This window comes from Podarcis erhardii, assembly GCF_964252035.2.
Source record: "Podarcis erhardii genome assembly, chromosome: 3".
In the NCBI taxonomy this organism is placed as follows: domain Eukaryota; kingdom Metazoa; phylum Chordata; class Lepidosauria; order Squamata; family Lacertidae; genus Podarcis; species Podarcis erhardii.
Genome location: NC_138507.1, coordinates 67195387 through 67221310, shown reverse-complemented (window position 1 = coordinate 67221310; position 25924 = coordinate 67195387). Strand labels below are relative to the sequence as shown.

At 39.8% G+C, this 25924-nt stretch overlaps 1 protein-coding gene across 1 annotated transcript in view; it reads right to left on the bottom strand.

Annotated features, from left to right (window-relative positions):
- Window positions 1-25924, bottom strand: part of LOC309338621 (uncharacterized protein) — a gene marked incomplete at its 5' end in the record, with an annotated part of 67238 nt that overhangs the window by 14585 nt on the left and 26729 nt on the right. Inside the window, 6 exons of the mRNA XM_081855941.1 lie at window positions 232-432; window positions 5803-6120; window positions 13785-13970; window positions 15687-15831; window positions 16814-17070; window positions 19972-20103. Of these exons, the coding sequence (XP_081712067.1) occupies window positions 232-432; window positions 5803-6120; window positions 13785-13970; window positions 15687-15831; window positions 16814-17070; window positions 19972-20103 (1239 nt within the window). The remainder of the gene's footprint in view (window positions 1-231; window positions 433-5802; window positions 6121-13784; window positions 13971-15686; window positions 15832-16813; window positions 17071-19971; window positions 20104-25924) is intronic.

The window sequence follows — 25924 nt, the reverse complement described above, 5'->3', positions numbered from 1 at the left end:
GTACTCTGCAACTACAGTATAATACAGTTGAAGAACCTTGAGCAGCAGTGGTCAGTTACATGAGTTATTCTGATGACTGGAAATGGTCAAGTTTACTGAAAGACTTACTTATTCATCAGAAGATGTTTATAATAATATGATCGAACCAGCATATTGGAACATGAATTCTGTTGCATTTGGGGCTCTCTCTCTAGCTACCCTTGTGCACATACTATGAATAGAAGCTATTACTTTTTGTTTCTCGAGCTTCAAAGCATCTCGTATCACGTCCCCAGATACCAGCTCCGCTTCCAGACACATCAATTGATCGTGAAGTGTCTCAGATTTGTTTTCTGCTTTTCTGGTCCTCTGCAAAACTTCCTGGTGTGATACAGCCTGAGTCTCCAGTGCCTCAGTCAGTTTAGCTATTTGGGTTTCAAGCTGGGATACCATCTAAGGGGGGCGGGAGGAGAAAGCAAACTAAAGTCAGAGACTGAGCTTGAAACTAAACTGTGGTGCAAGAAAGACATTGCCAAACTTTCAGAAATAGATTACACAACAAATAGGCATATGACAACTAGCATTTTAACACTGTGTTTGAATAAATAACAAATAGCTATTTCAAGCCTGAGATTGTTTGCCAACCAGCTCTTAAGTATGTATTTGATTACTTGATTGTAATACAGGTAGATGACATCTTATATTGCCAATCAACCATCACTGAACCATCACTGGAATTTGCAGTCCATGTGAGGCTTATAGATCAGGCTTCCTCAGACTTGGCCCTCCAGATGTTTTTGGCCTACAACTCCCATGAGCTAGCAGACCCAGTGGTAGGGATGATGGGAATTGTAGTCTCAAAACATCTGGAGGGCCGAGTTTGAGGAAGCCTGCTATAGATTGTGCCAGGCTGATTCAGTGTGCCAAGCACATACAAAACTTAACTAATGGGGATCTGTCTACATGGACTTCTCCAAATCAGAAGTCCTTCTCAGAAACAAAAGGCTGGGTGGGGTGGGGGATGAGAGACAGATAGAAGAGTAACAGGCTTTGGACCACAGTTTGTGGCAGGCAAGCTGGACAATGAACTAGGTTTCAAGTTGGACAGATAGCCAGAGAAAATAAACAAAGGCTGGTCTGACAACAAAATCCCATTCCATCATTGGCAGGCAGACCTGGGCCAGTAGACCACATACCAATAAAATATGACAGGCCATAGTGTGAGAAGCCAGTAAGACCATGCTCTGGCCAGATACCCAGGAACAAGGGTGTGGTCTATTAAATTGCAGAACTTGAAAGCAGCTGAGGCATGAGGCAAGCAATAGATTGAGTTTTGGAATGAACAACTTAATATATTTTTAAAACATATTTGACATTAAAACAGGAATGCTTTTAAGACATGCATTTTGCGCCGACTTAAAACAAAAAACCTAAAACCAGGGTAGCCAAAGCCAAAAAAGCAGACTAAACCCTATTATGCAAGCCCGTATAAATGATTAAAATGTGTTTTAACTGTTAACTTTACAAATCCTCCATTAGACTCTTATAATTAAGAGTATTAGATTCCACTCACCACATTAATAAGATGGTTTAAATTTAATTGTACTTCTCTGTAGTGGTTTAGGTATTTATTTGTACAGTTTTAGCTCCATTCTCAAAATATTGTTAAATTATGTTCCTGATTAGCAGATGTAAACCTCGTGTTTGCAAGCTGGCCTGATTTTGCAAGCATTTATGTGCACAACTTTTCCACTGCCCGCTTCAGCACTTAAAGATTGCAACATTTCAAATACAAACGAGTTGTGTTACCCGAGACTGAGGCACACAGGGTAAAGGTTGTATATAAATGCTATGAAACGCAAACAGCAACAAAGAGATGCAAACAAGTGAGCCGCACAGTTGAAAACATCAAGCCAAGCAATAATAAGGCACAAACCAAGCCAGCTGTTCCTAATGGAAAGATGGAAAAACCTGGCAATCCACCACCCAACCAGGGAATGTGGGTCGTCCCCCCCCCCACACTTTAGGGCCATTATGTAAAGAGATAGGGCAATGGAGGAATCTCTTTCAAATAACAGCCTAAACAAGGGCACAAAGTAAATGACAAAAGTCTTGTAGCAAATTTAGTTAAAGCAATTAAAAATTAATGCTGTAACTTTTTAGTTTTGGTCAACAGGACAGTAGGGAAAAAAGTCATATGCCAGCTTCCTGAGAGTTAGTGAAGGCCAGAGATCAGGCAGGGTAACATCATTGCAGCTTCCCATTGGCTCTCTGACTGTAGCCTAACGTAGCCTAATGGATTTGGTTATTGCTTTTTTTTGGTGGGGAATGATGAGAGAATTGAAACTTTGAGGCTCATGTGAACAAAGTGATAGCAGCAGTGGGGTGTTATTTGTTCTCCATTTAAAGCACAATAATACAACCCTCCCAGGGTGCAGGCATTAGGAGATACCACAAGAAGATTATTACAGTGGTACCTCTGGATACTAACGGGATCCGTTACGGATCCCCGTTCGCATCCTGAAGCAAACACAACCCGCGTCTGTGTGTGCGCGGATCGCGATTCGTCGCTTCCGCGGATGACATCATTTTGACAGTCTGTGCATGTGTGAGTGGCGAAACCCGGAAGTAACGTGTTCCGTTACTTCCAGGTTGCCACGGAGCGCAACCCAAAAGCGCTTAACCTGAAGCATATTTAACCCAAGGTATGACTGTATATTATTTTAACCTTCTCAAAAATATAGGACCACATAATTTCCAAAGCTTCCACAAACTAGATGACTTTACCAACGTCCTACACTAGATATTTTAAAATGTGAGCCTCAAAGCCTCACTTCTACGACCTCACCTGTCTCAATGAGTTGTTGGAATATAGGCAAAAATATTCGATAACATATTTAACAGCAAACCCTAGAATTTCTGTGGGTTTAAAAATATATATTGTTTGAGCCTTGCACCTAAACACTACATGCTAAATTTGATTTTACACTCTTTTTTTCTTTTTTCTTTTTTTTTGAAGAGGCCAGCAGATGATCGATCAAGTATAAGTGTATCTGCACTCCAGCCAAAAAACCTGATAGCACTTCCCTGGGAAAAACAAGTTTGGAGTATGCTCAAGTCTTTTCTGACACTGTTATCTCAGTTCCTGACCTTCAAATAGGAACTCTCCAGAGGCTGAAGTGCACTCTTCCTTACTGACAGACATCATTCTGGGGCCGTGTAAGCAGGACAAATCTGTACTATGTGCTTGTCGAAGGCTAACTTTCCTTCAGCAAATCCACTCAGTACTTTTCCATCTTTGCTTTCACTGAGAGTGGCCATTTCTATATGGACAAGTATGCACCCTACTTTCTGTGGTAGCCCCAAATGTTTCTGCCAGGCCTACTCGCACAGCATTTCATGAGAATCTTTCTGGAAAACCAAACCCAACAATCCCATCTCCATTCCAAAAAAGGGTGCTCTAACTTCCCAGCCACCTGCTACCACAAGTCTAAAAGTTTTATCTCTTTTATCAAAGCTATTCTTGCCATGAGGATATCACTGAAATTCTAAAAGATCTTTCCACTCAAGGGTAACATTTATAAGCTATTACTACATGGAGAGTTATCCCCACCTGACCAGCAGCCTCCAAGACATGGAGTAGGAATAGCACTGCCACTGAAAGAGTAACATGCTCTACTCCAACCACCATCGCTCCTGCCTCCAGGGGTTCTTTCACCTGCTCATTTTCCAATTTAAAATATAAGGGGTTCTCAAACTTTCTAGCCCCAGGACCCACCTGAGACAGTTGAAAGTACTAAGGGCCCACCAGTCACAAAATGATGGCAGGTGGAGGTAGAGTAGTGCGGTGGAGCAGCCTATTCAAGCCAGCCAACCTTCAAGACACCTTGGTACTTCAGCTAATTTGCCAGATTCCTCAGTGAACTCCCCACTGGTGCTTTTCACAATCAACTTGCCACTGGCACTTTTCTTGGCCATAGATAGCTATGCACTGGTAACCTCCACCTAAGTCTAACACAATGTATAAGGGCCTCCCCATAAAGCTTGCACCTCCCTCTGCAGTGTCAACAGAAGTGGTTTTCAAGCCACAAACACACACAGAGAGAGAGAGAGAGAGAGAGAGAGAGAGAGAGAGAGAGAGAATGAATTGATGGATGTGTGTGCGTGTATTAGGGGTGCGGTAGATGTGGACGACACCAATTTTTGACTCCTGGCCTCTGTGGACATGCAGTGTCCAACAGATATCCCAATATACAGCACCCCTGGAGTCGAAAAGCTTCTCCACCCTTAGTGCAAATACATGGAAGCTAAGTTGTTTCCTGGATTGACTGAATAAAACACCAGTCAGAACTGGTGCTGATACAGTTATTTTAACTCAGTGCGTTTTCAACTGGAAACCACTCTGAAAGTCTTACAATAAGCAAAATATTCACTTTGGGTGCTGCACCACATGATATACTACTCAGATGTAAGTTTCATTAATTTCAGTGACTCTTTCTCTCAAGTAAGTGGGTATACACTGCAGTGCAAGGCTGAAGTCAATGGGAGTAGGATTCTGCTGTGACAGCTATAAAGATTAATCAATATGGAGATCCATAATAAATTAAAAAATAAGTCACAGGAGGAGCAAAAGTTGATAAAATTCAATATTGCTGTTATTACTTGATTTGTGATTTCACTCTGAGATCTCCCACTAGCAATAAATTGAAATGAAAGGAAATTATACCATCAATATACACAGTTCTGCTCAGTCACTGAGTTCCAGTTCAGCGAAATTTTAACAATGAAAAGCAGCCTTGCACAGATATACAGATGGACAGGCCTCCAAAAAGTGAAACTGATCATTTTTATTCCTAATAACTCACCTGTCAGACTTAAAATTTTGCCCACAATTTGCCTGTTTCATTTAAAATGCCGCACATGAAGTCTTCAAAGACAGGGAAGAGTGGGCTCTGGAAGTTTTGTCAACAGTTATGGAACCAATTCTTATCAGTAATGAACGGGAATTTAAGAGATCAAACAAAAAGATAATGATGAAAAAACAGAATGACTGAGTATTTTGGTGGGATATGCTGTTGCAACTTGAAATCTGACAGAGTTAATATATTCTGCAAAAGCCTTGTGATCTGGCAAAGCTCTGAACATCTAATGCTGTGATTCATGCATGCACATACTTTCATCATGAGTTTACATATCAAAATTCTCATGCAACAGAAAGGCCACAGGACATAAATAATTTTATGTGCATAGATTGTTTTCCACCAGAGGACTTTTCTTCATTCTACTACTATTATTTTTGAAGGCAGCCTCCATCCATGCCACTACTATGAGTGCCTGTTTGCAGCTCTGCCTCTCCCTAGTTAGATTGTTCGTATTTAGATCATCTCCCCTGCAATGGAAAAGAGGAAGGCTCTCTATTGTCAGGGAAAGGAGGCTCTGCGCCATACACCCAGGCTGGCCAAATATGTTCAGGCTGGCCAAATTGAAATGTTTAGGGCAGCAGCACTACTGCCAAAAAATGCATTCTCTGTGGACCTGTGGTCAGGGAAAGGATTGGATCAGCTTTGATTTAATTGGACATGCTTCTGATATGGGGCTCTGGGATTGTCTGCAAAGTACCCGTGCTTACTTTCCGGGATGATGAGGCAGATGCTGTGGTGCTTAAACTCCAACACTGAAAGGCTTAGATTTGTTTGTTTCTTGTTGTTTTGCAAAGGGTCTATGCAGAACAAGGCAGCCAACATGTGCAAGGTTTCAATTCACACAGAAAATAAGCTACAGAAAATCAAGCATCTCAAGCAATCACAATAGATAGCCACATACTGTTTTTTTGCTCTCCTCCATGCGGATCATTTCTCGAATTTTTTCTACAATGTCCTCCTCAGATCGACTGGCTATAATGCAGCTGCTTCCAAGCAGGGTGATGATTTGCTCTTTAAATGCATTGTGCAGACGCTTTTCAGCCCTGACCTCTTCCATGCTTGTTTTCAGGTTCTCTTCTTTCTCATGGCAACCTTTCTTTAGGTGGCTCACTTCCTCCTGCGAGACTTCCCAAGCCCTTTGACTTGCAGCCAGTCTCTCTTGGAGGGTTCTGATCTCCCTCTCGAGGCTCTGCTTAGCTGCCGTAGTGCTGCTCAGATCCTAAATAAAAGCCACAGCAATCATATTGTAGCCCCAATTTTCCTTTTCTATATTAATGCACAAAGTTTGCAGATTCTGCATTCAGGGTAATCAACATGAAGTTGAGGGGCCATGTCCACTGCTCACCGTACTTTCCCCTTTGAACAACCATGATAGGACAAGAAAGCACAGCACAAGCTAGGAGAAGGGAATATTTGGGGATGAGGACCTGGGCTTGCTTGTCCTGCTCTATGCCATTCATAGAAGTCTAGATTACATAATAATAATAATAATAATAATAATAATAATGAGAAAATATGTATATATTTCATAAAATGATGTAGTCCCACCTATAAATCACTAGATGACACCTACTTTTAATACCTTTAAGATTCTTGCATACTTATGAGGATTCTCTGCCCCATCACAAACTCTCCATATCAGCTCAGAATGGCCTTCTGTGCACAGACGATGGTTTGGAGAGGCACTGTTGCGGTAGAGTCTAAAATTTAAGCAAGCGCCCGCGCCCGCGCACACACACACACACACACGCACAAAGTGCTTGGTTCTCATTCATACAATGTGCTTCCAAAACTCACTGCCTCAGAGAAAAAATACTGGCAAAGCAAAATTTTGGTGATATTTAATGAAACGCGTTGGGAGTTTGGCAATAAAAACATTAGATGCCTGTGGACACAGAAACAAACTGTTTACATTAGACGCAATCTATAAAAACAGCAATGGCTATTAATCCTACAAGTTTAATGCACCTTCTGATTAACAACTGGGAATAGGAAATACTTTTATTCTATGCAAAGTGCAAGAATTAGGCAACCAGCTGAGTGCATGTTGAAAGGGTGTTCTGTTTTTTTTTATGACTTATCTGGTTCTGGATGCCAAATGGGAAGTGGAATGCTAGATTTGAAGGGTCAAGTTTATTTCCCTAATTATCCCAACTCTAAGAATAGATTCTTTATAAGAAGAATGAGAAGTGTTAAGTGCATACTTGTCACCACTCAAACCTACTCTAATTGGAGACGTCACATTCAACAAAATCTGCCTTTGTATATTTTGGCATCCTTCCATTTAATTTAATTTTCCTGCTACTTTTCTTAAAAGATCTTGGTGGGGAGGAATCTAATCCAGTGCCAAGAATTAAATTACTGATATTACAGAAAATTGAGGAAACAATTTCAGATTGCAATATTATTTCAACAAATGCACTCTTTCCTCATCGCAGGTGCAGCACAACATCGTTTAGAAACAAAGAGAAACAAATGGACAGATTCTTCCAACCACTCCTGTGAGTAACAGAAAATGTTGCTATTCATATGCAAGGCCCAGAAAGCAGCCACGTCCCTCACACATGTTGGTGCATGTGGGGCACAGAGACTTTTCCCTATATGTAAAGCTCATACAGAAAAGAAAGTTATAATCTGTGGTGCACTCTTTCATATTGGGGCAATGAAGGACAAAATTAAGGTCAAATTACAATGATATTGGTTAGGATACAGCTTCATTTGAAATCTCTGAAGAAAAGCAGGATGATTACAAGCAGCCATCCTGCATTTAATGAGAGAAAAACAAACATTCCAGATTACATTCGTTTCATTCTTTGATGAAGAACTGCAGACAGTTCTTGGCATTGTGATTCAAAGCGTATACCAGAGAGGAAAGAATTCAAAGAGAAGAACAGCTGATAAGAAGCCTGAAAGAAACACCACCAGAGGAAGGACTGAAGGAGCTTGGTGTGTCTCTCCTAGAGAAAAGCAAGATTTTCAAGCGTTTTGTAAAAGATGCAAGAAAGGAAGCAACAAAAAACTGTTTCTCAGAACCACCGAGGTGGGGAGGTTTAAGAGGGGGCGACAAGCAAAAGCAATGACAGGGAAACTGATTTAGATCAAACAATTAGGAAACGTTTCCCAACTATAGAAGAAAGTTAACAGAAAGCTTTTTCTGGTTTTCAGGGAGACTAGAGAGGCAGACATCCATTGCAGGAGAAAGAATCAAAATGGGGAACCCTTCTGCATTTTGTGGGTAGTGTCCAACGGCTTCCATCCGCTGCAGAATGTGTCAGTGCAATCAGGCAAAGAGGAATTTTTCAGTTATTCCCTCCTCTCTGCAGACCCCTGTGCCCCCTAGCAGATGTAGGGGAGGCACAGGGGGCTGCAGAGGAAACAACAATTTGCCAAAAATTGCCTCCCGCCCCAGTTCTGCTGATGAATTCCTTCTGTTTTCTGCTGGATACTACCTTATGGTTTTCAGAGCTAAAATCCATAATGCTCAAAAACGCAAGGAAAGCAGAGATATCCTAGCATCCATGTTTACTGCATGCAGTGATATACATGCTGGCAAGAAAGTATACGTGCTACTTTACAGGAAAGCACCTTACAGCAAAATTCACCAATTCTCAAAAAGTGACCCACACTTTCAAGTTATAATGTGATCTCCTACTTCAGAACAGCCTTCTAATCCTAGCCTATCCAGTGCTAAGAAGTAAGTTTTCTTTTACTAATTTCAAAATTCAGTTAACTATTTTTGTAGCACCCGTTATTAATTATAACTCAGATAGCAGCCTTTGCCTAACAAGCAATATGTTCATATGTTTGTGGCACAGCTTTTCTGCTTGTGACGTGAATTAATTATCCACAGTTAAGTGCATTTAGCACAGTAAACACACAGTACACAGCTCACAGGATTCAGTAGCTTAACAGTGAACCTGAAAGAGTAGAAACACTCTGGTCCTTCTTGACTTTACTTCCAAACTAGAAAACTATTGTTACTGCAAACCATGTCTCTTTTCGTTCATGCAATGGCCCATTTGAATACTATAAAGCTATACTTTGTCAAATATCAGGAATGAAAACTCAGTTCAAACTATGGTGTACAATCCTACTTTGTGGGTGAACTGTGATTTACATGAAGCATAGGTTGTTTGGCTTGGATGGAATGCCAAACTATGGCTTGCTATTATACCAGAAGTGAAATGGCAAATTAGTGTTTGTACAAGCACATTTGCAAGCAGTATTTATTTATTATAAAAATTTCTATAACACTCTTCTATGGAAGATTCCATAGAGTTATGTGAACTGACCCCTGGAAATGCTTTTAGAGAAACTAGATATTAATTCAATACAATGTAAAAGGGAAGGGGCGAGTGATAGTACTGCCTCTGAGGTTGGAACAGGTCTCTGTATAAAAAAAAGATTGCTTTTTAAATATATGTCCCAAGGACCAAGTGAAGATGTATAAATTACTTCAAGTTCCTTTTTGACAAAGTTTTCAGATACTCTGGGGTAAAAAATCCCAAGGAAACAGAATTATTATTTTTTATAACTTGAATTTTTGTCCCTTATTTAAACTAAGAAAAAGTGACATTGGCAAATGGTCTAAATGGCAGCTATCTACCCTCTGTCCAAATGAAAATTGTTCCTAAATTATTATTCTTGTTTCAGGTTCTACCAATGACACTTCATCTGGTCAAAGCTGTTACAATGATCTTGTATACAAAACCGGATAAAGGGGAGTGGGGGCTCCTTTATTTAAATCTATACTGCACAGAGTTTCACACACACCAATTAGCCTTTATCATGATGAAGGCAAGAAAATATCAGTTGAAGATGGAAGAAGATATGTTGAATCAAGTTCCATTATCAAGTTTCACCCAGTTTCAATTCTTTAAAAAGTCATTAATTAAAAAAAAAAAAATTGGAAGAAATGGGAGATCCAAAGGTCTACTGTTTGCTCTCCCTTAACCTCATTACTATGTCACTTGAGAACCGGCTGGCTCCATCTACATCAATCAACCCACTATTTATTTTATTTTTTTGGATGGTGGGTGTCAAAATTCATGCTACCAGAAGGCTTTCCAAATGGAAACTATTATTCTATAATTAGGATACAGTGGCAAGGGCATTGTTCCTGAATTATGTAAGGAAATGTTGACTATTACATTATAAATAGTATTATAGATAATACATAATGGAAGAATATATGGAGCACTAGACCTATGAAGTCTAGATTGGCTTATATTTGGGAGCATACCACATCATAGGTGGGAAAGGACCTCTGCTCAGATCTCACAAATCTCATCCAACTTCACTCCCATGGGCTGGCAAGGTTATAACAGCAAGGTTACATTACTACCACTTTAGGTGGGAGTAGCAAATGGTTAATGATTCTTGTGACAAAGTGTATACAGAAATTAGGGACAGTGTAAAAGGACCATTGTATTACACCACACTTATTATTATCTTCATTTGAAGATGTAATTGTGGACATCAAACCTAAATAATTTCTGGTCTTTTTGCTAATGGCTGTGCAGCTTTCAATCACTCAAAAATTGAAAATTTGGGTCTTACATTCCATACAAGAATGTATGGGAAATGGCCGTTTCTGGGGGGGAAAGAAATAGCACATAATTTAAGAGATACAAGGTAAGGCAAAGAGCAAATGCAGGCTTTTTATGTGACTTAGTGGAATTTCATAAATTATATTAACAATGCCATTTTGTAACGTCAAAGGTCACTTTGCTTTTAGAGATATATCTGCTTCATTTCTTCCATCTCACATATACTACATGAGATTTAATATTGCCTCCCCAGGAATGTTATTACACTTCCATGTTTGTTTAGACTGTATTTATATTTATGTATAATAAAAATGATATAAAGTTTTTAAAAACAGAGAATGGGGGCAGGACTGGCTTTGCTGCTCTTTGGACTGTTTTAATGGTTTTCTTATTTTTTTATACTTTTTAAAATTATTCTTACCTGCCCCAAAATCACGTATGATGAAGGGTGGGATCTTATAGGTGAGTGGCTTGAATGCAAGTGTTCAAAACAACTGATATATTAAGATCTGATCATGTTTCCAATACAGTGGTACCTTGGGTTAAGTACTTAATTCATTCCGGAGGTCCGTTCTTAACCTGAAACTGTTCTTAACCTGAAGCACCACTTTAGCTAATGGGGCTTCCTGCTGCCGCCGCGCCGCCGGAGCCCGATTTCTGTTCTTATCCTGAAGCAAAGTTCTTAACCTGAAGCACTATTTCTGGGTTAGCGGAGTGTGTAACCTGAAGCGTATGTAACCTGAAGTGTATGTAACCCAAGGTACAGTGGTGCCTCGCAAGACGAAATTAATCCGTTCCGTGAGGCTCTTCGTATAGCGGTTTTTTGTCTTGCGAAGCAAGCCCATTGACAGCTTAGTGGATTAGCGCTATTAGCGGTTTAGTGGCTTTTAGCGGATCAGCTGATAAGCGGTTTAGCGGCTTAGGAAAAGGGGGGGAAAGGGGGGGAAAACCCGCAGGAACTCGCAAGACATTTTGTCTTGCGAAGCAAGGCCATAGGGAAATTCGTTTTGCGAAGCGCCTCCAAAACGGAAAACCCTTTCGTCTAGCGGGTTTTCCGTCTTGCGAGGCGTTCGTCTTGCGGGGCACCACTGTACCACTGTATGTCATGAAATAAAACAAAATGTTAATATTTGACAGATAAGTCACTGCCGTATTCTCCATTGTGGTTTTGGCAGGCAGTCTATGCTTACAAAACAGACTGTCCAAAGGGCCATATTCCTTCCTTTACAACATTTCCTAAGTGCACCACAGTTCCTGTAAACATGTGTGACATCTATGCTGAACATTTTTAAAGGGCTTGAATTGAGTGACATAACTGTACAAGAGATCTGGGAAGTTCCATGACCACTAATCCCGAAAGCAGTGTTCTTACTTCAATCCAAATCATTTATCAAATGTGTTCCATGATTTAATAAGTTGTATGACTGACCACATCCCTTAATAAAGAACATATTTGTTCCTCTAAGTACTATCACCAACAGTATAGAAGTTTTGGAACTGTACTGAGTTCAGATGAGATGCGATCTGATGCATGCCGTGTCTTTTGACAGAATCTATGTTTTCTGGAAAGCCAATATCCCACAAAGGTCTTGTTGTTATACAAGTTAAACCTGACTGAGTTCCATTGTTTACCATTAAAGTTTTCAGACAAAACATAAGTTTAACTTTATATTTTGATGTACTCCTGAAATGTTTTCAACAAGATTCATGTGACATGTTTATTGTTCCTTTTAAAAAAGCATTAACTCATTTAATGATGCATTTTAAAAGCATTTACCCATTTAAGATCTATTAGATAAATCAGCCTTTAATTTAAGCCAGATCAGCTGAGTGACTCATGATCTTTTCTCTTTGCTCACCTTCTCATATCTAATGCTTGCCTGAACATCTGTTTCAGTAACTCTTAAACTCTTCCTGCACCGAGAACCACTACAACTTTGTGTGGACAACCACATTTGCTTACCTTATTACCATTACATAACCGGTTGCTTGAATGGCTTCTGGATTAAAATCCAGTTGCTACAGCTGTCCTTTGTAGCTGCAGTCAACCAGTTTGGGGTTTTTGTATCTGAATCAAAAAAATCAAAACGAGGTACCCCAGTTCTCAATGACCCATACAGAGATGGAGACCAGAGGCAGGAAAATGATTCCCATCTGGAACCTGTGCATATGTTTGTGTGTGTGTGCTTACTTCAGTGTAACAGCTGCCCCTGATTACAGTTGCTTGTTTAGCAGGAGAATTTAGAAACTTATCAATTTTTAAATGTCATCTGGCAGCTCTTTCACTGTAAGACGGAAGCTGCAAAGAATCAGGGACATCTGCAGTTGGTATATGCTAAAACAAAGAAATGTCTGAAGACACAAGAGCTACCCACCCGGGAAGAATGGCAGATGAAGGTGATGGAGTACATGGAGCTGGCGGAAATGACTGGCAGAATCCGAGACCAGGGAGAAGAGTCGGTAGAAGAAGATTGGAAGAAATTTAAAGACTATCTACAGAAATATTGTAAAATTAAGGAATGTTAGAAGGATGTTGGAATGAAGTTATGTGGTTTTAGCAGTAATGTTATAAAGGAGTATTTAAAGATGGATTATTAACAGGTGAGAATGTAAAGTTATAATATATTAAGATAAATTATTAAGATAAAGCAAAAATGGAAAGGATTTGCTGAAATAACTAATTGAACTAGAATACAAAAAAGGGAGGTGTGAGGTCAGGGAAACAAGTAATTGAAAGTTAAGATATGGAAAGGTTGACTTGTTTTTAATTGTCTTTTTTTGTATTTTGTATTTTTTGTTTCTTTTTCTTTTCTTTTTTTATTCATGTAACTTTTTTGAAACTTTTATAAATATTATTTAAAAAAAAACAAAAAAAACAAAGAAATGTCTGTGTCCTTAAGTACAAAGTTTTTTTAAAACAAATGGACAGTGTGAGGGGGTCTGATCTGTATTGGAACCCAAGTATGGAGAGTAGGGAAGCTTCAACTCATTTTCTCCTGCTATGTTCCTGATCTGAATTTGGATCAAGAACAAAGAGTTAAAGCCCCTCTAGGATTCCAACTTTCCTAAGGAAAAAACTCCCATTCACATCAATGAGACTTTTTCTCGCCACATGGAAATCAGGCATGGGGCTCCAAGTTCGGATAGGGACCATTGCGAAGTGCAAAAGGTTAAAGCCCTATATGGCAATTTGTCTAAGAAAACATTTTGTCACATATACTTCTGTCTCCATCCCCAAACTTGTGACAAGCAAACCACCTAGCTCTCTTCAAAGTACTGTAAGCCTTTGCATAAAGACTCGATGCCCCACAACAGAAAAATGAAAAAGACTTACATTACTTAACTTTTCCATGTCTTGACAGCAGGATGCTGCCTGCCTCTGTTCTTTGCTCAGTTCTGAGACGAGCCTCATGATGGTTTCTCTATTTGCTTTTGACTCCATGTCATGAACATTCATGGTCTCTTGGAGTGTGGCAATCTGTCTTTTTAGTACTTTATTTTCCTCATGCATGTCACTGATCTGGAAGCATGGAAGCTAGTTAAAAGTGGTTATTTAACACTCTTCCCTCCCCCTCCCTGGTTTATGCACATTTAAATACTCTTGCGTATCAAATTATAATTACCGTATTTTTCGCTCTATGAGACCATAGTTTTTGGAGGAGGAAAACAATAAAAAAAATATTCTGAATCCCAGAAGCCAGAACAGCAAGGGGGATCGCTGCGCAGTGAAAGCAGCAATCCCTCTTGCTGTTCTGGCTTCTGGGATAGCTGCAAAGCCTGCATTCGCTCCATAAGACGCACACACATTTCCCCTTACTTTTTAAGAGGGAAAAAGTGAGTCTTATAGAGCAAAAAATACGGTACTTTCTTTTAAACTAAAGCCATGATCCAATCACTCTTTCAAGTAATACAAATGCTTTCTGCCATAACCTAAACAACCTTACAGCTCTGCACTATTGCTATTCCGTGGGTCTCACAACATAGATATTTACACATTACTGGGTCACATCTCACACATCCTAAAGAATAACCATTTCTGGATAAGTATGAAGCATTGCTTTAATCAGGTATGCTATATCCACTCACTGGGTTTACTACCATAATTACATCCCTTTTCAAGGTTGACCGTTTCTCTACCTCTTGGGCATCGATCTGTAAAGAAGGTTAAATGTGTGGTGGTGGTGAATATGGAAGAACCTGCCTTATGTCAAGAAACGTTGCAAGGAGCCTGCTTAGGGCCAACCACCTATAAAATGCTAGATTGTGCTCCACGGCATTGCTCCAGCCTTAGGTCTTTTGCTGCTTTCATTATTACCATACATATTAACCACTGGAAAACCTTTACCACTGGCTTGTTTCAGAGGGACAGGATTGTTTGGGGTCCCTATGGCTATCAGAATTATATTACCTTGGAAATGTGCTTAGCAGGCTATATTGGGCTCCTTGTGAATGCCTGGGAAAAGGAAGAGCTATCGTTAGGGTAATAAGGGGTATATAGTAGAATGCTGGCAGAAGGTGGACACACCAGGTAAGGGGAAGACACGGCTGGTTCTTCTGGTCAGTCATTCAGTTTCAATAACACTCTGTGGTCCCACAAATCACAGAGATGCTGCTTTTAAATGTCAGATCAGTTAAAGGGTAAAACAGCAGCTATTTGTGATTTAATATGAGAAGAACATGCCAACCTGGCATGTAAAACATGGGTAGATGGAGGGGAACAATTGAGAAGCTCTTCTTGATGTGTCCACTAGTTTTCCAGATGTAACCTCAACCTCAACGTGGGCGGGAAGGAGGGGTTGCTATTGTCATTAAGGATTGCATCTCCCTTCCCAGATATCCCTTTCAGCAATCTGCCCATTTTGAATGCCTGTACCTAATGCTGGGCTCTTGAAACAGGACTGGGATTCTCTAAGGGATTTTCTGAACTGGGCCTGTGGCCCTGGATAAGGAAATGAGCTTGACCTTCCAATATGAATCTGTATCCATGCCTGCATTTTTTTCAGAACCATGTCCTTTCTGGCAAATTATGCTTTCCTGCTCTGGCACATCCATTGTTGAATATTTGTGGTTTCAGACTTTCTCCTCCTCAAAACCCCTACGATGCTATGTATGTCACACTTTCTCATTAGACTCTTCAATCAACTGCACATGACATGGTAAAAAATGGGAACTCTGGGTTTGATGTGATATACATATAAATATGGCTTTGTCTCAAATTATTATATAAAACACAAACCTTTGAGAGCAGCATTTCCTGCGGCTCTTCTTTCTCTATTATGCTCATGTCAAAAAAATTACAAAGGTGTGTGATGAATTCATTATGCACCCTGCTGGCCTTAGAGGCTTGGGTCTTGCTCTCTTCGGACTCATTCAAATAGGTTCTAAAAAGATATATAAAAAAACAGATTATATGATGGACACAAAACAAAGAACATTTTTACATCAACAGAGTGGAAACTTCAGCTGGTGCAGAATTCAGCAGCCAGGCTGCTCTCTGGGACAAGACAGTTTGAGCATACTGCACTGATCCTGGCCCAACTGCACTGGCTGCTCGTTAGTTTCTGGCTTTGACCAATAAAGCCTTAAACAGCTCAGGACCTCAAGGACCTCCTCTCTCCAAAGGAACTAACCTGCACCCTGTGTTAATCACCTAAGGCCCTTCTTTATGTGCCCACTCCATAAGAGGCCTGAAAGGTGGCAACACGAGAACGGGCCTTTTCTGTAGTGGCTCCCTGCTTGTGGAATGCTCTCTTCAGGGAGGCTTCACGGATGTCACCCTGAACAACTTGCAGGAAAGGTGGGATGTAAATGTAATTAAACTGAACCAAATCAAAATTCCAGTTCTAAAACATCTGGCCTCCATCAGAAATCAGGTCACAAACTATACTCAATAGGAGTCTAGGTCAAACTCCATAGTGCATTTACAAAGGTTTTTACATCATACCTCCCTATCTCTAGGCACTATCACCAAAGAAACAGGATAAAAGCAACAAGCTACTAAGATCTAGTTACAAGCTTCATATATCAGGGGAATGCTGTGGATGTAGCATATCTTGATTTCAGTAAGGTTTTTGATGAAGTCCCCATGATAGTCTCCTAAAACAATTACCCAAAAAGCTAGTGTTATTAATCCTATTAGCTCTTACATACAAGCTCTCCAACTGACCACAGAACCTAAAAAATGTCAGTGGAAAATACATGTGCTTCCCCAACTTTGTGCCCTCCAAATGTTTTCCAATATAACTTCCACCAGGCTCCAGCCAGCAAAGTGTGGTCCAAAACATCTGGAGAGTAGCAGGTTGGGAAAGGCTGCTCTAGGGCAATTATTTTAGGTTAAGATGTCAGTTTGTTTGATGTCCTTACCTGACTTTACTTTCCAGTTCACTGGTTTTCTCTTTCAGTTCCAAATTCTCCTGGAGAATGGCCTGTGCTTTCAGGTCTGTTTGTTTTTTAGAAAAGGCAATTGTTCCAGATTCCTTCTCAATCTCCTGGAGTCTGCTTTGCATGGAGAGGAGTAGAGAAGATTGCCTAGCATCGTTCTCCTTATAGCTTTCAACGTCAGCCTTCAGTTCCTGAACAGATACTTCTTTAGAGGCTATTTTGGATTTAAGATCTTGAAGCTATAAACAGAAATGGATCGTGAAATGCAGGCATGCAAGGGAAATCTCAATATGACCCAGTGCATATTTTAACCATTTTCAAGTATCAGGAGAGGGGGGCATAAGTTAATTACTTGTTATTAAGTTATTATGTTAATTACTGAATTTCTTCCTTCCCAGGACAGTTTTAAATTTGCCTATTCACTTAAATTTGTTTTAATTTCTTGCATCAGTGTATTAAATTTAACCAGCAGGGTGGACTGTGCGTGAAAAGAACAAGCCTGATACAACCCTATGCACATGAATTTGAGAGCAAGGTCTACTGAAATCTGTGCCTTTCACTTCTTAGTAAATGTGCATAGGATTGGTTTGAAAGTACCATATGGAATAAATATTTTACCCCATTATATCAATCAGGGCATGTTAAGTAGACCAAGTTTCTTCAAAAACATTTTCTTTGCAAAACATGTCCCAAATGAACTACTACTACAGATTAGTTTTATAGCACCTTCTTGCCCCTAAAAACGCTTCTGGGCAAGCAACACAACATAATAAATCTTCCATGCCTGAGTATCAATGTGAGGCTCTGCCTCCCCTCACACTTTTTTTGGGGGGGGGTGTCCTTCTTTCAGTATTTAAATCTTTCTTTGAAATTACTATGACGCTTGCCACTTCCCAAACTTCTGACAAAGGAAGATGATTTTAGCAAAGGTTGTTATTCTTATTTCACATGGAACTCATAAATGGAAGCCATCCTGCCTCATTGACTTATTACTTTTTCTGTATTATCTGAGCAATGATTTTTATTTTTTTAAAAAAATCACATCAAAAATGAGTTATTCAAGCTAAGATATGGTTACGGAACAGCAATTTGAGTCCTTAAAGAACAATTCTCAATTTCCCAGTTAAAAACTCACAGGGGAAGAGGGAGTCAAAGTGTGAGTTGCAGAAATAAAATTAGCTACTTGGGGAAGGTTTTGCGGGGAGTTTGCCTTCCACTCACAGTCATAGGACCTTCTCAAAGTGGCTCTCTCACCAAACTAGTTGAACCAAAGTGCTTGACTGAATATAAAGTCAATGCTGCTTTATTTTGCAAATATCTGTTGAAACATGTTCAGGATGAGGGTTTTAAACCAGATTATTAAACAGGAATAAAGGGAACCACTGAAGCATTTACAGTTAAACTTTAATCTGCACAATAAATATAATGGAACTGCTATTTACAGAATTAACAGAATTTATGGAAACAGGTGCTTGAGAAGCTTCAGGTTCACCATATGCTGAAGTGTGACATTTGCACTTCAAAATCGTGGGAACTATACTTAACATGCTAACAAGATGCAATAAGGAAAGAAAATCACTTTTCACTCAAAAGTTAATTAAATGGATCTGGCAACAACAAATGTATTCACTTTTTGCAACTATGTAATGTGTTTTGTGTTTTCATGTTGTAAACAGCCCTGTGATATTTGGATGAAGGGCAGTAAAGTAATTAAGTGATTGATTGATTGATTGATTGATTAAATTCAAAAGACTAGTAAACTATACCTCTTAAAGCAAAAACCTACACCCATAATAAAAGAACAAGACAAAGGAACCAACTATTGAATGTGCTGGATTTTGCCACAATGTTAAAGTTTATGCATTAAAGCACATTCTCTTACATGTAATTAATGGACTGTCCATTAATTAAAAACAGAAAATATGAAAAAAGCAAAAAAGTCTGCAGGTTATTTTCTTATTTTGTCATGTGTGACCTACATTTACAATTTGATGGAGAAACGCATCAGATTGACCTACAGATGAAGCAAATTATACTGCTTACCCATGTATTGGAGAAGATTCACACTGCCACCCTCATTTCATGGACAGAAGTTGACTGGAATTGCAGCTGAGTCAACACTGGCAATGGGATTGTGTTCTCCACTGCACTTGAGGGCAGCAGGCTACATTAGGGAATGTACGATAAGCCTCTGGCACACATAGTTATAATCTCCAACAGAGGGGAATGGCCAAGGGACTTGGGACCAGCTTGGGCAGGGATACTGCTGCTGCCCACATCATCTGCCACCTAAGGTGATTGCCTCACTCTACTTAATGGTAGCAGCCCAGTCCTAAAAAATGTCCTTAGAAGGTCCAGTCCACACATGATCACTTGAAAGTCGCTTCCACTACCTTCACAACCTTAAAACTAGAAAACCAGCCTGAAATCTGAAAATTAGAGGATGAGAAATGCCAATTTCAGTGCTTAGGCCATGCAATTGTAGAAGAATACCGCCGTGAATATAGCAAACACTGTACATGTGCTTATTCATGCACAGTGATGTCATGGCACTCATGCTTCTTGCCTGTGAACAACTTCCTGAAGCCTGCAGTTTGCGTGCTGTGAATGGTTAGTTAGGCATGGCCAATACAAAGTCTTATTAACCAGAATAAACCATTTTAAAACTGGGAATGCCCTTTGTCTGAAAGCTCAGAGAGCAGCTGCCAGTCAGGGTAGACAATACTGAGCTAGTTGGACCAATGCTTTGACACAGTATAAAGCACCTTCAGCTGTTCCTCTGCCATCTTGCTCGCATTTGATTCACTTCAATAAGATTTAAGTAGTATGTGGGCTATGGGACCTGGATGGCTAAGCCAAGGGGAAACAAGACTAAGGTCCAATATCAGTCATTCTTACTGAAATCAGTGAAACTTCTGGTTTGTAGTCTAAGGCCTAAAAGAAAGTTTGGAGACTTCAGAGGAGACAAACCTCTGGGCACAAGCCAAATATTCTAACCATGACCAGGATACCTGTAAAATGAGGCATTTATCAGCATGTACCATCTGGTAAGTGTAGCTCACTGGATGTTTTCTGTGGGTCAAGAAACATTTGTGATACAAAAAGGTTAAGAAACATTTTCATGTCAGTTCCAAACTTACCTCTGCCTGGGAACATTCATACTTCACCAGGAGTGCTGCTAACTCACTACGAGCTGTTTCTGCTGCATTCCGATAGTGGCACAGCTGCTCTCGAGTAACAGGAACATCCGACAGAAAATAATTATGAGCTCCCTAGTGAAAATGGTATAGTCAGGGTCAAAGGCAAAGAATAAGAACTCCTTGTTTTCTTTTTTTTTCTGTCATTGCTTCACTTAGGATTGCAAAGGACCAATTTTAAAGACAGCTTGAGGTGACACTGATTACTGGATCCATTCCAATCTGGTGCATGACCTGGGCAAGAAAATCAACTGGGGGGAGTGCTGCCGTGTTAATTTTCTTGGGCCTCTCAGGGACTTTCGATGCCATCAGCCATTCTGGATTGCCTTGCCAGAGTAGAATTTGCAGCTAAAGTATTATGATGGCTATGATGGTTTCTGGAGGGATAGACCCAGGAAGTGGTGTTGAAAGGCCTCTGTTCTATATAATGGCTATTGATCATTGGGATACTCAGCTTGCAAATTGGTGCTTGCAAATTGCTGTGACCCAGAAGAAGAAGAAGAAGAAGAAGAAGAAGAAGAAGAAGAAGAAGTAGTTTGGATTTGATATCCCGCTTTATCACTACCCGAAGGAGTCTCAAAGCAGCTAGCAGTCTCTTTTCCCTTCCTCCCCCACAACAAGCACTCTGTGAGGTGAGTGAGGCTGAGAGACTTCAAAGAAGTGTGACTAGCCCAAGGTCGCCCAGCAGCTGCATGTGGAGCGGGGAATCGAACCCGGTTCACCAAATTACGAGACTACTGCTCTTAACCACTACACCACACTGGCTCTCTACACACTGGCCCACTACACCACACTGACCCAGGCTTTCCAGGTATTGCCAATCAGCTGATAAGAAGTGCCTGCAACCCCATGATCCAGCCACAACTTTGTCTGCCCTAATGGGTGATGCCATATATGACATCAGGTGTGCAGTGTGTGTGGCAAGTGTGTGTGGCTAAGTCAAAACAGCCTCATGGGTCAAAGTAGACATTCTATTAAAGTGGAAAAGTAGAATATAGTTTTTAAATGAATACATGTTTGGAATTTTATTTTTTTTTGGCTGACACAGTACTCAGGATGTTGGTGGTATTTTGTAGTTTTGTACATTTCTCTTGCTGTACAAGAATCCTGAATGTTGTTTCCATAGTCTGAGAACAGCTGGCAACAGTTATCCCCCAAAGCCCAATTATCTTAAATAAAAGCAAGGATTTGTGAAAGTGAGAACAATCAAATACGTGCCTTCCAAATATGCTTCTAACATGACATCTGGGTAACTGTTGCATTGTTTATTTGAATAAAATTAAACCTAATGTGTTTTTGGAGTAGAATTGTATTTAACGCTATGAAGAAAAGATAAACAGTACAACTATGATTTGAGGTTTAAGGAAGGCTGGAGTTAATCTTTATGTGTATAAATAATCAGACAAAGGCATCTAAACTAATTTCAGCTAACCATTCAGAAGGCTTTACTTGCGTTCAAGAGAATGTGAGTAGAAGCCCCATGTAAACATTCCCTGCTCAATACAGTGAAGGCTGGGAACAGCTAACTTGGTGATATTCATGGGGATGGAGCATGCCTGCCTGCCTGCCTCTGCCCCCACCTCCCCAAATACCCACAGATACAGTGTTTGCCTGAACACACCTTGTATCTTGGCTTCAATTTGTCTACACTCTGGACTGAATGAAAAATAAAAACCTAAACCTTCCAGTGCTTTTATTTCAGGCTTCTTTTCTGCAATTTGTCCACTTGTTGTAGGCAACAAGGAATTCTGTGCTGGCAAATGAGTGGGATGGCAGAAGAGGGACAGATTGTTCTGTTCTTCCTCCCTTCTTTCCGCTACTCCTTGCAACATTTTGGTTTCTGTGATGACCACACACAAAGGGAACCCCCTTTCTCTGCTGCTAGCTTGCATGGAAGAAACAAGCCTCATTTTCATTCTGGTTCCAGTCCAGAAGAGAAGGCTTTCAGTCTTTTCCAGACAACATGGAAATTATGAGTCTCTTAGGTTGACAAAATAAGGTGCAGGCTAGGAATTTTTGTGGGCTTATTTACAAGGATGTTCTGTACTCAAATGGTATGATGCTCACAGACCCGGGAAGGGGTTCATGTTTCATATTGTTATGGCTTAAATATTGTTGATTATTTCTTTAAGCACCTCATCTGAGAGGTTTTTACGCCATAATCACTGCTTTCCCCCATTATTGTATACTCTCCAACTAGCACAAGGTCAAATAACATAGTCTAAAAGCCAGCAGTAAACTTAAGAAAATCATCTCAGTTGAACCATTCAAATCCTTTCTGAAGGCCAGAGCTAATGTGACTGAGTTCCAGGGATTAGGGGCCATCACTGAAAAGGTCCTGTCTTTATTACCTACTAGGTACACCTGGCATGTGAGTTGTATTTTGTTGCATTTATAAAACACAACAAACAGTACTGGATGGGATGGGGGGGGTAATGGCTGTTAGATTATGTTTAGCAAGGCTCCTAGGCCTTTAAAAGCTGTTTATTAAGAAATTGTACAGCACCTAAATTGTTTCTGGTGCTTGGCAAATTTTTATACATTACTTTGTTTGTTTGTTTGTTTGTTTGTTTGTTTGTTTGTTTGTTTGTTTAAAGCAGCTCCTGCTGTTTTAGTTGTTATTTGTAGGTTGTATTATTTCACCAACAAATGAGTTTTTCCCAAACGTGCAGTGTTGGCCTGTTTGTTGAATTTCTGCACAGATGGTCACTAAAGCATATACAATTAAAAGGTTACTGTAATCAGAGAATATTTTAGCAATCGTAAATCCACTGAGATCCAAGAAACAGGCTGCATAAAATAAAGCTGGGGGAAATGCACAAAGCAAATACATTTTGCTCATTTCTGTTCTAAACTGCTGGATGACTGGGCATCAAAAACCAGGTAAAGTAATGAGGTAGTGGTTTCCTCTGCTCTACTTCCATATGAAATGCTGTAGCAAAAGCGGCTGAGAGACGAGAACCACTCCGAACTGATCCATGTGCCTAGACTATGTGTCAGAATAGCTTCGGAACTACAGAGCCTAACACATCCCATCCACCATGCCAGGTGCTCAACCATCTCCTGTGTTTGCAGTTCCAGTCAGGCAGCAAACCCAGGATATTTATGGAGCCTAGCATATATAGGTGGTTTAAAAGTTGCAAAGGCAAAAGCAGAGCATGCCTCCCAATCTATTATACTAACTGTCCTCACAAGATCTAGGTAGCATCCCTGCAACATGTGGCTGAGAACACTCCCACCAGCTTTCCCCATTTTGCAACAACCATCGCGTCAACCTTATATAATCATCTTAAATGTGATATGTGATTTTTGGATATTTCTGTTTCCCTTTAGTCTATGTGTAAGGAAAAACAGACCTTGACATGTTCTGCTGGGTTGGATCTATAAATCAGATATATTCATTTATTTTGGACTCTAATAGTGTCTCCATCTTCTTGGGATTACGCTTTACTGGCAATCTGTTTAAAATAAAGCATACAGCTTTGCCTACATGTTATTCATAGACACATTACTCCACACCAAAAACATTGAGAGAGAGAGAGAGAGAGAGAGAGAGAGAAGGGATGGGAAAATTAAAGTTCAATCGGGGATAGGGAAAGAAATACAGAATAAAAATAAGTTTTAAAAAGAAAATATTTCTGTGATTTATTTTTTACCGAAATCTGGATGATAAGCAGCTGAAATGCAAACAAAAGAAGAGTCTTGCTTGGATGCCTGCTGTGTCTTTGAAATTCCAAAAGTTACAAAGCACAGATTTATGACCACAAGCAAAATTGCTTTCATCATACACAGAGTTTGCAAATTGCTTTTCTGGCAGCAAAAGCTCAGTGGTTTTTTATGGAGAGTTTCAGAACCTAACAGATCAATTGGGTCATCAAAGGAAATATTACCTTACTGATGACCAGTAACCTTCAGGTTGACCAGTTTTATACTTGCATATCCCAAAAGCAACCCACAGAAGAGAAGAGTTTTATGAAATGGACAGGTAATAAATGCAAGTAAAACCGCACCAAATGGTGAGCAGATGGTTACACTTGTCCTGGATCCCACCCCTGTCCCAATAGGTTAGCCACTTTCCTACAGAAAAATAATGTCCATTAAGAGAGGAAGTAGCCTGCTCTGCATGTACCATAGATACCTCATATGTAAACGGATATAAGTTTTTGACAATTAACTGATAAATACATTCTGTTAAATAAATAAATAAATAAAAATGTATGACATTCACACATTTCATGCCATATATTTTAAGTTAAGTAGCTACAATTGACTGCAACAAAAGAAACACACGTGATCTGCATGCAAGTTACATGTCACCTTCTAAACACAAGGGCTTTCCATGCAGCAAACATATATGCCTAAAAATAAGGTGCTCACAGAGTTATTTTACGTTGATTGTTTGTACACTTTACAAAATCACATCAGCCTAGGAGCCAACCACACAAAGACACCCTTAGGATTTAGAATATAATTAGTGATTTTAGAATATAATCAGTATTGAATCAGTGTGGGGTAGTGGTTAGAGTGCTGGTCCGGGGACTGGGAGGCCAGGGTTCAAATTCCCATTCAGCTATGTAGATCATTGGATGAGCTTGGGCCAGCCACTGTTTCTCAGCCTAAGCTACCTCATAGGGTTATTGTTGAGATTAAATAAGACAGGGGAGAACCATAAATGTCACCTTGAGCTCCTTAGATGAAAAGTAGGTTTAAAATGTAATAAATAAGGAATGTTGTGCCAACAGTGTACAAGAAAACAGGTCCCTGTCCTGAAGAGCTAACAATTTAAAATTTGACAATGGGGAGGTTATGCCAAAGGCTTAATAGGAAACCGTTACTTGCTACTAGAAGGTGCAGATGAGGAGCTTAATTTATCTACTATAAAATAATAACAAATCCTATAAAAGGCCTTGCCTTTGTAGAGGAAGGGAGCCTGAAAAAAGAAGAAAGAACAGAGATAAGTAGTTGCTCACTGGCAAAAAAAAAAGTGGATTGGTTGTTTTTGTCTGGCTGCTACTGTTATAAAAAATGTATAAAGATGTTTGTTTTTTTGCTGTAACTGAACAATAGATCCAATAAATCAATATGCTCAATTTTGCAATTGTTGTATGTTTATGAATCCAGGACTGCTGGTAATTATCTGGATATAGAGAAAAACAACACCGAATGTCAATCCAGAATCCTGACATGAAGGGTGCTTTCAAACAAGGAATTTCCCCATGGAAATCTGATGTGGTTACATTCACACAAACTCATATTTATGTTGTATCCCATCATGGTTTTAGTATCAATGAAGAGAGAGCTATAAATCCTGTAGGTGAGTAGACGGACAAACAAACAAACAGAACAATCCACTTCCATGACTCTCTTCCATTTTAGGTATTTCACTCTCCTACTTCCATATTCCAAGATTATGCTTCCACTTTGTTCCTGGGCTTGCATTACATGTGCACTGAGAATATGTTATTACAAAAGTACCCAGTGCTTTGTGGGACCCCTTCAGGAGAAGAAAAGGCTAAGGAGTATACCCTACAAATATGTGGAGTGCAGTCCCTAAGGTGGTTGGATGATGTGGGATATTTCTTTTTAGAGGATGCAATTGCAGTTCTAATTTTAATTATAAATATCAATGAGTTTGCAGTATACACTATTATTATGGACTCTAGAGAAAAAGGTTAGCATAAGTTAAAGTGAACATATGAAAACCACAAAGTGACTTGTCTCCATATGTTATGTGGAGACTGGGTATTACATTACAGGTGTTCTAACTATATGCAGTATAAGCGTAGTGCAAATAAAATGCTACACATGAAATCTTAGTCTTTTGCCCCATCATCTGGAAAGGTCCTATGAGAAACTTGAGCAACAATCTTCCTGGGTTTCTCTGAACTTTAGATCA